Source organism: Opisthocomus hoazin, chromosome Z (assembly GCF_030867145.1).
Source record: "Opisthocomus hoazin isolate bOpiHoa1 chromosome Z, bOpiHoa1.hap1, whole genome shotgun sequence".
NCBI lineage: Eukaryota > Metazoa > Chordata > Aves > Opisthocomiformes > Opisthocomidae > Opisthocomus > Opisthocomus hoazin.
In genome coordinates this window covers 30094587-30111187 of record NC_134454.1, presented here as the reverse complement: position 1 = coordinate 30111187, position 16601 = coordinate 30094587, and the positions used below count along the sequence as shown (strand labels likewise).

Sequence of the window (16601 nt, the reverse complement as noted above, 5' to 3'; positions counted from 1 at the left end):
TTAGCTGACCGCGGCGCGCCTGCCCGCTCGACCGCGCCGCGGGTGACGCCATCGCGTGAGCGTGCGCCTCGGAGGACCCCCCCGCGTACACGTGTCTCCTAGGCGACGAGCGGCGGCGGAGCGGCGGCATGAGGCGGCCCAACGTGCTGCTCACCGGTAGCGGCCGGCTCCGGGCGGGAGGGCCGCGGCGGGGCTGCGGCTGGGCCTGCGTGAGAAGGCCGCAGCCTGTTCGCAGCGCGGGGGCGATTTGGGGCAGTTTGAGGCCATCTGGGGGCAGTTTGAGGCCATCTGGGGGCAGTTTGAGGCCATTTGAGGCAGTTTGAGGCATTTGAGGCAGTTTGAGGCCATTTGAGGCAGTTTGAGGACATTTGAGGCAGTTTGAGGCCATTTGAGGCGATTTGGAGTTCCCAGCCGTGCCTGGGGAGGCGTTGCCGGGCTTCTCTGCTTGAAAACCTGGCGCTTCTCCGTGTTGGTTTGGGCTTTTAAGTGAAGCAGGTTGGACTTCTGTATTGTCCCGGCTGGAATAGTGCTGCTGCTGAAAGAGACAGTTCTCGTAATACTTGTGGGGGTTTTTTTCCTTTTTTAATCTCTAGACATTGCTTTTATTTGTTACTCCTTGTCCTGTTGCTTTTTTGCCCCCTTTTTTTTTCTTAAGCAAACTATTTGACTGACAGATGTTTCCTTGCTGACTCTTTAGAAGGTTATTTGAAGCGGGCTCACGTGCTGCCCTCTTGCCGTTTCATGTGGATTTTTGTCTTTAGGTACTCCGGGCGTTGGGAAAACCACTCTCGGAAAAGAACTCGCGTCAAGAGCCGGGATGACCTACATCAACGTGGGTGACATGGCAAAGGAAGGTAGGCCGTACGAAGAAAGTAGTCCATCACAGTACTTCAGGTATTTTTGCTTTGTGTAACAACGTGCTTCTAGCACAAGTATTCTATATGAAGGGGAAAGGCAATGAATTTGCTTTAACAGTGGTGTTTTTGGTGGCATGAATTAGAAAAGCGTTTATGTAGCCGTAGCATACTCTGCATTCAGGAGTAAACAACAAACTTATTCTTCTATGTATTTGTGAGCAAAGCCTTCCTTGCTCTGAACACTGTCTTTTGTTTGCATTCTCCTGGAATAAACACAACAATACAAATAATATCTATCTTACTACTACTTCACAAATGTCCACAAATTTTTTTTCTGCAGGAGAACTGTATGAAGGTTTTGATGAGGAATACGGTTGTCCGATTTTGGATGAAGACAGGGTAAGTCCAACTTCAAAACAGAATCACAGAATGATAGGGGTTGGAAGGGACCTCTGTGGGTCATCTAGTCCAACCCCCCTGCCGAAGCAGGGTCACCTACAGCAGGCTGCACAGGACTGCGTCCAGGCGGGTCTTGAATATCTCCAGAGAAGGAGACTCTACAACCTCCCTGGGCAGCCTGTTCCAGTGCTCCGTCACCCTCAGAGGGAAGAAGTTCTTCCTCATGTTCAGACGGAACTTCCTGTGCTTCAGTTTGTGCCCATTGCCCCTTGTCCTGTCACTGGGCACCACTGAAAAGAGTTTGGCCCCATCCTCCTGACACCCACCCCTAGGATATTTATAGGCATTTATAAGGTCCCCTCGCAGTCTTCTTCAGGCTGAACAAGCCCAGCTCCCTCAGCCTCTCCTCGTAGGAGAGATGTTCCAGTCCCCTCATCATCCTCATAGCCCTCCGCTGGACTCTCTCCAGTAGCTCCTCATCTTTCTTGAACTGGGGAGGCCAGAACTGGACGGAGTACTCCAGATGGGGCCTCACTAGGGCAGAGTAGAGGGGGACGAGAACCTCCCTCGACCTACTGGCCACACTCTTCCTAATGTGACCCAGGATCCCATTGGCCTTCTTCACAAAAAGGGCACACTGCTGGTCATGGTCAGCTTGTCCCGCAGCAGTCCTAGGTTCCTCTCCGCAGAGCTGCTCTCCAGCAGGCCCGCCCCAAGCCTGTACTGGTGCATGGGGTTGTTCCTCCCCAAGTGCAGGACCCTGCACTTCCCCTTGTTGAACTTCATCAGGTTCTTCTACACCCAACTCTCCAGCCTGTCCAGGTCTCACTGGATGGCAGCACAGCCTTCCAGTGTATCCACCACTCCTCCCAGTTCTGTGTTTTGACTTTCTGCAATTTCAGATAAACTTGCCTGTCTTTGTTTCTTTTGTAGGTAATTGATGAACTGGAAGATAAAATGAGTGAGGGTGGAGTTATTGTCGATTATCATGGCTGTGATTTTTTCCCTGAACGGTGGTTTCATATAGTATTTGTACTTCGTACGGAAAATTCATTTCTGTATGACAGACTTGAAAGCAGGTATGTCAGTGTAGTAAATAAGGAGTAAAGTACTGTTGTGTGACCTCACAGGAGATTTTTCTAGGGTATAAATAAATAAAATGTAAATAATAATAATAAATAAAAATAACTTCATAGTCCTCTGCCTATCTAAGACTGTCTTTCAGTATCGTTCTTGCTTTCTAGGGGCTACAAAGGCAAAAAGCTGCAAGACAACATTCAGTGTGAAATTTTTCAGACACTTTATGAGGAAGCTATGTCATCATATAGAGAGGAAATTGTGCACCAGTTACCCAGCAACACTCCAGAAGACCTAGAGAGAAATTTGGATCAGATTATGCAATGGATTGAGCAATGGATGGAGGACAACAATTGATATTTGGTGAAACAGTAACTCTGCTGGATCGCTTCCTGGGAGGGTCTAATAAATGACATTCCTAGTTCTTGTATGAAAAATTAAAATTCATTTTATTGTAATGTGGTGTGGTTGGGGAGTAGAGGAAGGTTCAGAATAGCCAGGCTGTAAGGCTGTGGAGCAGCCTCTGGGAGAGGCACGCTGGAGAGCTGACACAAGTGAAAATTCAGCAGTGGATGAAAGGATGAAAATCACACCGTTGCCCTTAGCAGCAGGAACTAGGTTCAATACTTCAGAATTTTTTTGAGCTCACAAGTAAAACCAAACCTTCCGCGCAAGTAGACTGTAAAATCCTGATAACTGATGGCAGCTCAGGAGCTTTTGATTTCTAAAGGGTAAATCAGTGTCCTGAAAGGGAATTAGTCTGTTTCTGAATAATTTGTAGGCTAAAAACTACTGTACTCCGCTATATCCTTGAACATGTGGAGTCTGATGCAGTGAGGGTGTTTTGTTTTGGAAGAAAGAGAAGTGACGTGGTAAGAGACATGTTTTGGAATTACTACAGAGAATTTTGTGAATTACTTAAGGTGTAAGGGAACATCAGCTGTATCTGCACTGGTGTGGGGTGTTAATGAGGTATTTTTCTCCTTTTTCTCTCAGTATTCTCCATCACCCATCCAAATGAATTTATCCCTGTAACTTTATCAAGGAAATGTATCATTTGGCAAGGTAACGAACCTGCAGCTATCCAAAACATGTTTACACTTAAAATACTGGCAGCTGTCTGTTCTAGTGGCTTGTAAAGCCTTGGTCCCAGGAAAGCATGGCTGGAAAATGTGGAAATAACTTTTCTTGGCTGAAAAGGTGGCTTGTAAAGGCTTGTGAAAGATTCTGTTGAACGTGCTTGCTAATGAACTTTTTATAGACGTGAGTCTGAGTAGTAAAAGTCTTGTTTGCCTGACAATTTCTCTTGTAAAGAGTATTATGGTTACGTACTTACGATTCTTTTTTTTATTGCAAATTGGTATAGACTTTTTGAGAGATTTACAGGGAAACACTGCGCCAGCGATTTGACGCTTGTATAAAGCAAAATGGCGAGAAACCTGCAGTTGCCTTTGCACAGTTGGGACCGAATGCTGTGGAAGCGCACGCACAGACATGTTACTCACGAACAGCCGCTTTCAGGGTTATTCCTGGGGCTGGAAAGGGGGCAGAGGGCGATCTCCGGCGTGGGAGCGTGCAGACAACGCCGGTTGTTGAGGACGCGGTGGAAAAACCACGTCTTGTGGAGCAGAACACAACGTTGGCCAAAGCTGCTCGGGGTTTTTGGGAACGCTGCCGCAGCTGGGGAGGGGGCTATTGGTGGAACGCAGACCTCAAAAAAAAAAAAAAAAAAAAAAAAAAAAAGACCACAAAAACCCCAACAAACATGGGAGGACGAAGCGCGCAGCGAGCACCCTCTGGGGGAGCTGTCGGGCCAGGTTGAGGGGGTGTCGGGGGTCACCCGTGGGCCCCCACGCGCGACGAGAGGTGACACGACTGTCGCGTCCCGCCGCGGGGCCGCAGCGATACGTTCCGGCAGAGCGAACCCGGCACTGGGAGCGGCCACGCACCTACAGCTCCGCCTCTTTCCCTTTAGTGTTGTTTTGCTGCTGTAATTACCGGGTTTGCCTGTTTTTCTAGCTAAAACGCCCGTTTGCTTTGGGGAAGGCAGTCCACATTGCCGGTAAGTGAAGTGCCCTCGGGTAAAAAAAAAACCCCGAACAACGCAGGAGGAGAAGATGGAGGAAGCAGAAGAGGACGACATGACGTGTGGAGACTTGGGAAATGGGCTTGGGAGAAGACCTGTAGCTGTGTATGCAGGCGAAAATTCACAAAACTCGTGTTTACTGAGATCGAGGAGGGGATCTGGAAAGGAAGACGGTGATGCTGCAGCTCTTCCCAGTTCAAAACGCAGCAGTTTTTACGATGGAACATCTAAAAAGCCTGCTACTAGTTCCACACGACAGAACAGCTGTGGTAAGAGCAATTTAGAAGTTAAAAAATGTCTGTTAGCAAAACCGATCAGTTGAGCTGCTTCACAAGGTGTCGTCGGGTTTAATTCAGACTGTTTTCCAAAGCCCTGTGAAGAAGGATTCCAACAAGCGAGTGCACGTGGCGTGGCTCCCGGGATCCAGCTTAGCTGGGAGGTTGGTGCAGCCTCAGAGTCTGCTGCCGGGGTGCAAAAGTTGATGCTCGGCGTCGTGGAGGCAGCAGAGCAGTCTCTGTTCCTACATGCTCCTGAAACAGCAGGATCGCTTTTCAGTGAATGAGGCTGTGGCCGTTCTTACTGTAAAATGACCATTTTTACAAGTGTTTACTTTTTCATTTGAAAGTGAGATTTAGCAATGAGCATCCTGTGGTGGGAGACAGCGCTGTTTTTCTCTAAATATGTAGACGAAATGGAATGGAATTGCTTGGGTTCCTGGGTTTTTTAAGTGTTTCTTCCCAGAGACTGAATCTAAAGCTTATGGGTAAATCTTCAAAACCTTGTTGCTATTTAGCTGAAATTTGTGAATTGGCATAGTTTTGAGGTTAAGCAGTTGTGCTTGGAGCCTGCGTATCTTTGTCCTCCCAGCGCTGGCCTTCAGGTTTTTTGTGAAGACAGCACTGCTGTGAATAAAATCAGATAAAGGCAGTGCTGTTCATTACACTTCAGCTGCTTTGCCTTACAATTTTAGCCATTGTTAGTATTTTGACTAAAATATTTCCACATAACTTGCTTATTTCTCTCCATCCGAACAACTCCCCCCTATCCTCTCTACACACCGCAGTAAGCTAAGCCATGTAATTATTCTTGGTTTCAGCAGTGTCATAGAGATGTTACCAGGGCAGCGTAATTCCGATTGGTTTCCCTGTCCTTCTGATGGTCTCTGTATGACGCTTGTCTTAAATCTAGGTCTTTCACATAGCAATATCTATGAAAGCACGACTAAAGCCCACATGAATTTGACTTGGGTTTAGCAGGACGCTGCATCTCAATGTATCCCTGCGATGCCTAGTTTAAGGAAAACAGTACCAGTAGTAACCACTTATTTAGAGGAATATTGGATACTCCACCACCATACTTGATCTTCGTGAAAATTGCCCCTACTTCTAAATAGTGCTAGCTACTGTTGTGTTGAGTTTGGCTGTTGAAAAGTTACAATCTAAAAAGAATCTAAAAAATGAAATTATTTTTTAAAACAAGATGGCAAGTTTGTTGTGAGGCTTTTTTAAAGGAAATTCTAAAATAATTGTACTTATTTTAGGTCTCTCTACAACTGATATTGTTTTCCATTTCACTTCTTTAACTGTGAAAAAATGTGTTTGAGTTCATAATTTATGTATCTCTTAAATCTATGTATTAGCTCACGAAGAAAAAAATAAAGATGAAAATTCACCCCCGCATGTTACCTGTTCGCAGGGTAAAGCAAATTCTCATGTTTTCTCTTGTAAATATTTTAGTATCTCATCGTTTAGTATCTGCTATCAATCCTACAGAATCTAGTACTGAACTGTCAAATGAAGAACTAAAGCAACAGCTTCAGGAAGCTCTAGAGGTTAGTAACGGTGCTGAATGTGCTGCGCTTGAAATCTGCATTTCCTTTTAATGTAACAAAGTAAAGCACAGTGTTTAGCTGAAGATCTTGTCATGTCCAGACTCTTGGATGGTTCAGGTTCTTGAAATTAGCACGGTAGTTGGAAGCCTCATTACATTTTATGCCAGGAAATCACAGTGTGAGATGCTGTTTATGCTCTGGATTTTTAATTTATTTTGAGGGAGGGAGGGGCCAAGTTTTTTAAAGACGTAGATAATAATAAAAGGATTGTACTCCTTTTCTATCAGGTTTTCTTTTTTTTGTTAAGCTTTGGGCCTAAAAATCTGCAGTGTAACCAGAACAGTCTTTGGGTTTTTACTGTGTTTTTGTTAAAAGGTTGTTTTACTGTGGTTGTAATTTGTTGATGTGTTGGCATCAGTCCAGGCAGAAAAAGCAGGGTGATCTCAGCTGTAAAAATATACATTTCATCTGCACTGTGTTGTTTAACCTCAGGACAGCCCGTGGTAGGTCATATTCAAACTGTCTTAGCATGAAGAACCTTCAGTGCACAGCAAGTTAAAATGTCAAGGAACCTTACCCATTTTCAGTTAGACAAAACTGATAAATTGCCGCTGCTCACGGCACAATTTCAGTAGCAATTGCTGAAGTAGCAGAAGTGGAAGAACTATGAAAAAAGGTTTGTATGACTGCAGGTAAAACAACTGAGTGACCTACGTGGGGGTTAAGGAAAGATAAGTATACAAAGCAGTATATTTTCTTTTCAATTTGGAAACTGAAAAACTGCTTTCTTCTGAAGGGGAAAATGTTGCATAAAGATGTGATTGGCACGAACCCAGAGCAGGGATCTGTTTTGCTGTGGTTATTGTTTTGTTCTGGACAAGTAGTGGTTTTGATCTAACAGTCCTAACATGATATCTGCACTATCAAGTATATATTAATGTAGCTTTTATATTTTAGTATATATTTGTAATATTTACTATATTTTGTATCTGCTTCATGCATTTCCATGCATGTATATCTGCTATTCTGTTTTGCTTACTTATTTTAAAGCTCCAGACCTGCGTTGGTCTATACAACTTCTTTAGCAAGGAAGAACTGCAGTATTTAGTGGCTTATTTTCCAAGTACACTGGAAGAGAACAGAAAGAATAATCATTACAAGTATTCTTTAAGGATTTTGTGCTAACATACACTGTTAACATTTCTTCATCACAAGCCAGCTGTTAGTCAGAAAAGAATCATGTTTGCTTTTTGAAGAAGGCAAATTTACATTGCTGTTACAGTCACATTTTAGCCAGATTACCTTGGCTTTTACTCAGCGTACCTATTTTATTTTGCTTCAGGAAGTTGAACTTTTGAAAGTTGAGCTTGAAGCATCACAAAGACAGCTTGAAGGAAAAGATGAAGCCCTCAGAATTCTGCAGAGCATGGTAGGAGTTGTTCAGAAATCATTTAGGTACTTAGTGGTAAAGGAAAGAGAACAGAGGAAATCTTCCTGCCACTCCTCATCAAAACCACCCAGACCTTAAGTTCATCCCAGGGCTACAATTTAAAGCATCGAGTCTGCAAGTGTCTACAGACTCTGCTTCTACGATTTACTACTTTTTCGACATGGAACCACTGCAGTTATTTAAGAAGACTTTACTGTTGCAGCAAATTCTCATAATTTTGTCTTTGAGGATCCTTGAAGATCTAGCTATTTAACTTACAGAATAAGGCCTTCTTTCCAGTCCTTTAAATTACAGATTTTGCCAGTGCTTGAACTTCTGCTGCAAAGCACAGATATTTTCAGTTGACTACTCCATCTGTTGTCTTAGAGGGCAGTATCCATTAAATGCTAGGTCAGTCTTTTGTTCACAGTTTGTAATATTTTTATTCGCTATCACAATGAATCATGTTGAAATCAGTTCCTGTTTTTTAGCCTGTTTGCATAATCCATTTATAGTTTTGCAGCTTCTACCCTCAGATGTTCTTAGTTACACCTGGATCAAAGTGTAAGTATGTTGTAAGCAATTTTTTTAAGAGCTGATTTTGTGGACAAGCCCTAAAGAAGACATGATTTTCATTTTAAATGACACTACATTTTTCAATAGAAAAGATTATGCGATTGAAACACATGTTTGTTATGCAACGTCACTATTTAGTGACTTGAAATTAGAACCCACTGGGACTTACAAGCAAGTTGCTAGTCTTTGTAATTCTGCACACCCCTGTTTAACTAAGAATATGAACTAGTCTTGATGTGAAACTGAAAATTTGGCTAAAGCCAAATTAAGTGAACTTAATGACAGCCTTTGACAGTTAGGCTTTTTTTTGCAGGCAGTATTTAATAAAGCTACTAGTCACACGAAAGCAATGCTTCAGAAAACTGAGGAAGAAAAGAGAACTTTAGAAAAGGTAAGGGTGCATGTTTCCTTCACACCTATGCAAAAACATGGAAGTCCACTGCTATTAATAAGGGATTATCAGACTGTTTATTTAAATCAGTGCAAATCTGCCAATATTTCCAGTTGTTTTTGAAAGTATTCTTACTGTTTTTTAGTAGAAAGGGAAAATATTAATGTATCGCTTTTTCGATCTAAATATTGTCATGCTATAGTGTGTACAAGTAATACCTGAAAGTTACTAGAGCTCTCTACTTTCAGATGGTCTTTGTTGTGAGATTCATAGTCATTCGTAATGAGTTGCACTATTTCTTAGTTATTAAGCTGGAACTTCCCAGCGAGTCTAAAAAATGGGTGCCCAATTGTCATAGGGAAGATGAGGAGAAGGGTGGCATTGAGCTACCTTGTTAAACTGAGTTTTATGCTTTTTTTCTCTTCCTGCGTGGCCTTCACAAACAGTAAGGGGACAGGGAAATGTGACAGCGTGGGTTTGTTGTTGTCATAAGCCACGACAAGCATTGGTTTGTGCAACACAGTCTGGAATCCGCAGATCAGTGTTCCAGAAACGTACTGGTGTCTGGTACCAAATGTATTTTTAACCATATCATAGCTTATCACCATCATCGGTCACCTAGATCTCTGCCAGTACCAAACTCTGCACCAGCAGCTCTCCTCCTTCCTTCAGATGGAAGGCTTGTAATGAACTACTGCAGGTTTACTTTGTTTCCACAGGAAATAAATATTTTGCAATGGGAAATTGAATTTGATCAGGATAGATTTAAGAACATGGAAGACACGTGGACAGAAAAGTATGACAGGTATTTGACTTGCACTGTGTATAACTTTGCACTGAATGCTGTATGTCATCTTTCTTGTGTTCCAAGTTTGCTTCATCAGGTGTTATGGGTTTTTAGTGTTTTGCTAGTTCCCTTCCAGATTTGGGAAGACTTATTTAATTTTCATGCTAGTCACATTTGTATTTTTCAGTTAAAACTACTAAAATTATTAAGTCGCAATTCTTTATTGTGTATATAAGCTAGCTCTCCTAGGCCGAGTTTTCATTTTTATCCTGTTACGTTATTATGTTAGCCAGCTGGAGCCAGACTGTCCTTCTTTACTTTGAATGTAAATGAGGCACGGAAAATAATGATATGTGCGTGCATGTGGAAATACCATTTGCTGGTTAATCATTGCTTTATTTTCTTGCATTGTTGGTATGAGCATATGTACAGGTAAAATGGAATGCTTCTGGGAGAGGCTGATCAACTGGTTCTTTGTTTAAATAAGAGTTACTCTGGACGACAGCAGGTGTGGTTAGGCAAGCAGAAGATGTCAGAGGCACTAAACTAATAATGCAGTAACAGACTGAAAAATGTGACCAGCAGGCTCACTTATTTAAATGTAGAAATATCTCTGAAGTCTGTCTACCCATTGGAGTTACAATTATTTCAGTGGTGGTTTTAATTTAAAATTTTCAAACTTAGCATAAAAAAATAAGCCGAAAGTTTACAAACTATTCATTTGTAAGAAGAATTTTGTTAAGATATTGTGTCTTGTTCACCTGTTAACTTAGTTACACTTGTCAACGGATACCTCGTGAAAAACCCTTTGGCTTTGCTGACTGAGGAGACTGGCAGTGTAGCCAGGTGGTTTGGAGCAACAAAACTAGTGTTAACTGTTGAAAGCGAGTGATGTGGCTGCAGAAAACTGCAAGTCAGGAGCTCAGCCTGCCTTGCAAAAAGGTTTTCTGATACCTGAGACAGCAGGATGAGAAGAACGTGTATTTCCCATTGTTTATTCCAGTCAAATAATTCAGGTTACTATTTAAACAAAATCGTGGCTGTACAGTGTGCTGCATTTACTGACGGCTGAAGAGATGCACCAGACAAATTGTTTTGCTTTAATGTTTAGAACTTTAGATTTCCACTTTTCTATTCAACAATGAAATGTTTAAATATTTAAAGGAAAACTGCATTATCGATGCATATTGTATGTTCTTAGGTTGCAACACTTGAAAGTACAGCTATTCTTGAGAACAGTATTTAGACTACAGGAAGTTTACTTGTAAAATTAAGACCAGAGTAATGTTGTCACGTGTCCAATAACAATTTTTTTCCTTTCAAGGAGGTAAGATCTTTCTAGCAAGTGTTTCAGAGGGTCACAATTCTTTGAGTTTCTAATGGTAATATGGTACTTAAACTGACCTCTTGTTAAACTCTGAAGTTGCTGACACAGTCTACTTAGACGCGAATGATATTTTTTTTCTTTTTTAACACTCACTTCAACATACTTGGACGTGTTTAAATTGTTTGTGTGAGGCTGTGGTTTCATAAACAAGGTAAGCCTGTTTGAAAAGCGCACACTGTCTGCATTGCAGAGAAACCTTTGTATGAGGACAGAGATTCTTGGGTTTGCTCCCTGCAGAGCCACCTGCAGCCTGGATAACCAGGAAGGACTCCACAGAAGCCAGCCTGGCATAGCCTGCTTTCTCAGCCTTGGTTCTGTGCCAGTCAGACCAAGCCTACACACACTACTTTCTTCAGAGAGTTAGAAGTAGTTTTAGGTTGCTTATTGGCCCCTGCCTAACAGATTTGGATCTAACAACATAGTACATATTATTGGTACAGATATTACGGAAAAATTCTACAATTTTTTTCCATATTAAATTTTACAAGTGAGGAAACTGCTTGTATAATGCTGCATGGATAAAATCTTGTCAAACCAAATGCTCACGTCTTTCCAGTTTTGATTTTTTTCTTCAATTCTTTCAGTAATCCTAATTTTAATTTGCAGTAATATTAGATGCAGTGTTTTACCAGGCTGAACTTTTTTGCATTTGATTGTCCATTTAAAAATATTTTTTTAAAAGATAATAGAGCCTTGTTCTACCTTCTGCAGGATATATTGTGAAAATTCAGCTCTTAAGGAAGCATTGAAACTGAGAACTGAAGAAGTTAAAACTCTTAAAGCTGAAAATGCAAGTAAGCCACCAACAGCTATTCCTCTTCACATACTGTTATCATCAGAAATAATTCAGGATTTAGACAGGAAGGAAGCTTTCTGTCGGGAGAAGTCTCTTGTTACTGCCAGCCAATATTAGTGGATATGCAGAAACCCTCTCTAAACAGACAATTTGTGTTTGTTTTTCTTCTCACATTGTCATTTGAACTGAAAAAAACCCATGAAATGATAGGCAAATTCCAATATGGATAGCTGAAAGAGTAGATGAGGTGTTAAAGAAGTACACCCATCTTCTCTCACTGGCATGGTGACACCCTGAGTGGTGAGGCTCCGTGCTCCTGGAAGGAGGCAACAGCATCCAGGGGAGCCACTGAATGCTATTGCCACAATGGCAGTCAGCTTCAGAGACACTCACTTTCAACCTGCCCACATAAAGGTTCCCGTAGCACAAACGTGGAGGTATCCAGCATATTGGCTTTCTAGTGGAGGTTTTCAAACTGCAGGTTGTGCAGGTGTATGGCTGGGTCAGATGGCTCAAGCCCCTTTCCCTTATTTTTGGTTTCCAAAAAGCTTCAAGATAGGTGACATACATCATTATTTTCCCAATACTGTGCTATTTCAAAAATGCAGCTGCCGTATCTGTAAGTGTACAAAGAGATAAGCCATTAGTACTGAGGCAGAGTAATACATGTGACGGTATCTCTGCAAGTGGGTCATTATCTCTAGGAAAACACAGAAAGACAGACAACTGGGATCTGAGTTCCTAGGTCTACGCAGTCTCATCATATTCCCAACCTGACGCTTGAACTATAAAACCGCTTCATTTGGATATAGTTAAACTCAGAAACTAAGAAATCAGAGCAGCAGACTTTGTAATCACTTTTCTTGTTTTATTTCATAGTCCTGAATCAGCAGTGTTTGGAATTTCTTGCAATGCTAGATGTGAAACAACAGAAGGTTGTTCAGGAAAACATGTCCTTGAATAAAAGTGGCATTATGGATTTTACAGGTCTTGAAGTAAGTATGACTACATGTTTTTCAAAATCACTGGCTCAAAGATATGATTATATTCAAAATACACAGATAAATTTTGCTTACTGATTATTGAACTGTTTCTTTGGACCCATTTTTAGGTAATGACAATATGCCCTTGGACGTAGACAGCAGGAGCATCAGGCTGTCTTTCATAAGCCAGCATGCTTATTTTTTAGTTCCTCATATCCTAATTCTTAACTCCTATGCCTACTGCTTTACTTCATTTAGTGGAAAAAGAATTCTAATGAGGTCTACAGGGCGCGGCATACAGAGGCTGACAATTTTTGCCTTTAGGTTATCTTGCAGAAAAATACGTTTCATGTGTGTGGTTGTGAGTCAAAAGAAATCTTGCCTACATCTCTTGTAGCTTGTTCCCCGTAACCCGTACACTCACTTTGTAGTTTCAGGATGTTTTTTTTCTAGTCATCTGGCATATCTTGGATTGCATTGTGTATGCAGATAGATATTTAACGGATGGTTTGTTCTGGATTTTAAGCTGGCAGTTCTTGGAGCCTGCACCTGCAATACTTCTGGGGGGCAACCTTGTCCCTGTGCTAAAATGGCAGCTGTAACTCGAAAGCACCTTCTTCATCTCAAGCGAGAGGTAATGCAGCTTGGCTTAGGTATGAATAAGCAGACGGTTGCTTGTGCTCAAAACACAAAAACACTCTACTGCAGCTTACACAAACTAACGTGTCTTAAAACAAGAATGCTTCTCAGAAATAATGTAATGTTTGTTTGTAATGCCCTGGCTTTCGCTGATATAAAACTGTAATTATGATATCGATCAGCTTTACTGTTAAAAAAAATTATCTTGCTTTTTCCTTCCACACGTTTTTAAATCTAAAAAAAGGAAAAAAGAACACTGTAAGCCTAAGCACTTTATAAATGTATACCCAGTGTGAGTGTGGACCACCACTGACCCTTTTCCTTGCTTCCCTAGCAGTGCATTCCACCCTTCCCTCTCGCTGGCACCAGCACTCACAAGCTTGCTCACCCAGCTAGGTCAGGAAGCTGATCTTGCTGAAAACTATGTACTTACATCACACTTCAACCAATAATGTGATTTTCAAGCTCTTAACTTTGCTAATTTAGTGAAAATCTATAGTTTTAGAATTTTTCTTCTAATTTATACTCGACTGCAGTTACGGTAACCATCCTCGTGACACAGATGTCATTCTTTTGCTTCTTCTGCTCCTGGCCCAGCTGGCATGGGACATTAATGCCCTCCTCAGGCTCTTTTGCATGTGCGGAGATAAATAGGCTGTACTGGCAGCTTGTCTGGCTAGATGGGTGGTGGTGTGTGCATTGCGTAGAAGAGGAAGGGTAAAGGCTTCAATACTCATTTCAAAATTTATTTCTTAACCTGATAAGAAAGCCCTTTGTTTGGTTTCCACTACTTCATTGATTATTTAAAAGTTGTCTGTGTTCATGGCTTCAGTCTGTTTGTTAATACACCTTTTAAACCTGCTATTGCTTCCGAATTGCTTAATATACTTTAAATTTTCTCTGAATTAAAACCAGATTGAAAATCTGAAGAAGAGTAAAGATGAAGCATATATAATGGCAGATGCCTTCAGAATTGCATTTGAGCAGCAGCTAATGCAGAGGAAGGACCAAGCCCTGAGGCTTGCAGAAGTGATAAAGATTAAGAAGGGAACAAAGTTTATGAACTGGAGACGTCTGAAAGACGATGGTAATTGGGCATGCTCTGTGTCTGTAATGGTTGACTAGAAAAGAAGTTCGCTGAGAAGTGGAACAAGCAGACTTTCTTGTATTAAATATATGGTTGTGGTTTCATTGCTGACTGAGGTTTATGAGAAGTCAAGAAAAAAGTAACAAAGTTATGTCAAAACTCTAAATACGTTAAATAATGTGTCATGTAGTTGAATTTCTACCAGAAGTTTCACATCTGTAATGTAGGGTGTCTATGTATAAGTGGAATATATAAATACTGCTGTAGGACATTGAAGCTACCAGTCTAGGCTTTTAACGTAACCTTTTTTTATTACACATTCATGAACTGTATTATCTGAGTAAAAACATGCTAGAATAAATAAGCTGTTACACAGGATGACGATAACATTCTGGATATCCAAGAGGTTTATTGTGAGAACAGTGCAAAAAAGCTAAAATCTGGCAAGTTTAGCCTGGCTATTTTAGATGTGAGCAACAATTTAATGTGCCAAGCTTTTTCCAAATGAGCTCTATATAAGAGTTAGGGAAGGATGAGAAATGAAAAAAAAAAAAATTAAAAAAAAAAAAAAACCTGACCTTTCACTGAAATACTAAACAGATTTTTTTCTGTTTTGGAAAGCATTTTTATTTTTTTATTATGCACGTGCATCTACATTACTATTATTATCTTTACACTTAATATGTTACAAAGTGAATTGCAAGACCCTCTGTAAAAGAGTAAGAATTCTATTTATTCTTCTTTCAGAAAAAGGATACAGAGAAGTACTTATGTCACGGTCAAAACACAGCAGAATTTAGAAATGGCACTTCAAGATATACGTATGTTAGCCATTGACCTGGAGGTGCCAGGCTTAGAAGTCTGGTGGGTCTTCCAGAGTCCTTGAGCACCCTCAGGATGTAATACTAAAACAGCATACATCTGGAATATCTGTTCCCTATGCTGACGTAGTTTCATGTTTCACAATTTCAAGGTACTTAAATCTTGTTAGAAATCTTAAGACACTTTTAAACAGGTTATGTCAAAGAATCTTTTTTTTCAGACTACCTAGCGTTTAAAAACAAATGACCATGAATTATCGTTTAACTAGAGTGTCAGAGTGTATATTCCATACAGCAAAAGGTATTTTATTTTCCATTTGCCCATGTATATGATGGAAGCCCCCTTAGCCTTTCACTGATGCTAAGAGTGGTGCTGCATGCAAGCAATCTGCTGTTATGGGAGAAGCTGTAGCTTGCATTGCCTGTTGAGAGGAGATCGTGCAGAATCCAGTTCTCCGCAGGCCTGTTTTGTCCCAAAGTACGTTCTGTCTTCCTGAGCAGTTCCAGAGTTCACGGGCTTTTATTTTCCGTAGGGCGTGTCAAGTTACCCGGGAACAGGAACAGCCTGGGACAAAAGCTATCCGGCCTGCTCTCATCAGACGTGGATGGCAGGAAAGTCGAAGAGCTAGACAACCCTCACGAAGTTCTGAAGATGCTGATCGATTTGGTTAGCATGTTGTTAGACCGTTCGTCGCTGGGTCCGCAGGGGAGCAAATGTCACCGACGATTGGCATGCTCTGCCTCCTTAGCTCACCAACGGCTTTCTTTCTCTTTTAAATAACTACACAGGTAAATGACAAAGAGGAGGCTCTGGCTCACCAGAGAAAGGTCAGTTACATGCTAGCTCGAGCGATGGAGGCGAAAGAGGCCGTTCTGGGAGAGGATCAAGGGAACGGCGCGCTGGGGCGTCGTCGGGACGCAGCCCCGGCCTCGTCGGGCCCTGAACACGCCCGCTGCTGGAACCGTCGCTCTCAGCGCAGTGTCTCCGCAGCTCCCAGCGCAGAAACGTTGGAGAATCCAGTGAAGACGCTTCGGAAGTCACGCTCCTGGCCCAGCGAGGCCGTGCGCCGCGCGGGAAAGGGGACGGGGCGGCAGTGACCTCTGCATAGCCATCCGCCGGAATAAATCCGTTTGTGGGAAAGAAAGATCTGGTGGAAATGCCCGTGGTGACGTCACTGGGGCCGCACCGCCGTGACATCAGCCGTCCCTAACGAGGCGGTCGCAGCGCAGTCACTTCGGCGGAGCGGCCCCATTTAATTAACCTGACGGCCGCTCCCACGCACGGCGACGCGGCTCTCCGCTGCGCGAGACCCTCCCCCGCTGACGGAGCAGGCGGGTCGCGGGAGCGTGCGGGGAGGGACGACGTCAATCACACCGCCGGCTCCTCGCCCTCCGCTGCGGCGCGGAGCTCTGCCTCTACGCATGCGCGGGAGCGGGCCGCTGAGGCTAGGCGGG

General features: G+C 42.3%; 2 protein-coding genes across 5 annotated transcripts; both read left to right on the top strand.

The window, feature by feature from the left end:
• The first annotated feature begins 49 nt into the window (after positions 1–49).
• AK6 (adenylate kinase 6) lies at positions 50–3622 on the top strand. 2 transcript variants are annotated; one of them, XM_075410801.1, is made up of 5 exons: positions 50–156; positions 762–854; positions 1198–1256; positions 2190–2335; positions 2501–3622. In XM_075410801.1, the coding sequence occupies exons 1-5, from the start codon at positions 129–131 to the stop codon at positions 2688–2690; spliced, it is 516 nt and encodes a 171-aa protein (XP_075266916.1). In that variant the 5' UTR covers positions 50–128; the 3' UTR covers positions 2691–3622. The 2 variants fall into 2 exon arrangements, with proteins under 2 accessions (XP_075266916.1, XP_075266917.1); XM_075410802.1 differs by lacking the exon at positions 50–156 and adding an exon at positions 166–495.
• Positions 3623–4228: 606 nt separating this feature from the next.
• Positions 4229–16458, top strand: CCDC125 (coiled-coil domain containing 125). Of its 3 annotated transcripts, none has more exons than XM_009934896.2 (11): positions 4229–4688; positions 6192–6250; positions 7593–7679; positions 8569–8646; positions 9366–9451; positions 11532–11614; positions 12496–12611; positions 13126–13233; positions 14154–14325; positions 15680–15813; positions 15936–16458. In XM_009934896.2, exons 1-11 carry the CDS (start codon positions 4451–4453, stop codon positions 16242–16244), a joined length of 1470 nt encoding a protein of 489 aa, XP_009933198.1. In that variant the 5' UTR covers positions 4229–4450; the 3' UTR covers positions 16245–16458. The 3 variants fall into 3 exon arrangements, with proteins under 3 accessions (XP_009933198.1, XP_075267791.1, XP_075267792.1); XM_075411676.1 differs by having other exon boundaries at positions 6156–6250; XM_075411677.1 differs by lacking the exon at positions 7593–7679 and having other exon boundaries at positions 6156–6250.
• The last annotated feature ends 143 nt before the right edge of the window (positions 16459–16601 follow it).

What these genes read in the sequence shown, in the direction of transcription:
- CCDC125 (XM_075411676.1), top strand. Translation starts at nt 4,451, where the DNA reads ATGGAGGAAGCAGAAGAGGACGACATGACGTGTGGAGACTTGGGAAAT. An exon ending in TGGACAGAAAAGTATGACAG is followed by an intron (nt 9,452 to 11,531) that starts GTATTTGACTTG and finishes TACCTTCTGCAG; the next exon opens with GATATATTGTGAAAATTCAG. An exon ending in TTCTTCATCTCAAGCGAGAG is followed by an intron (nt 13,234 to 14,153) that starts GTAATGCAGCTT and finishes AATTAAAACCAG; the next exon opens with ATTGAAAATCTGAAGAAGAG.
- AK6 (XM_075410801.1), top strand. Translation starts at nt 129, where the DNA reads ATGAGGCGGCCCAACGTGCTGCTCACCG. An exon ending in GGGTGACATGGCAAAGGAAG is followed by an intron (nt 855 to 1,197) that starts GTAGGCCGTACG and finishes TTTTTTCTGCAG; the next exon opens with GAGAACTGTATGAAGGTTTT. An exon ending in TATGACAGACTTGAAAGCAG is followed by an intron (nt 2,336 to 2,500) that starts GTATGTCAGTGT and finishes CTTGCTTTCTAG; the next exon opens with GGGCTACAAAGGCAAAAAGC.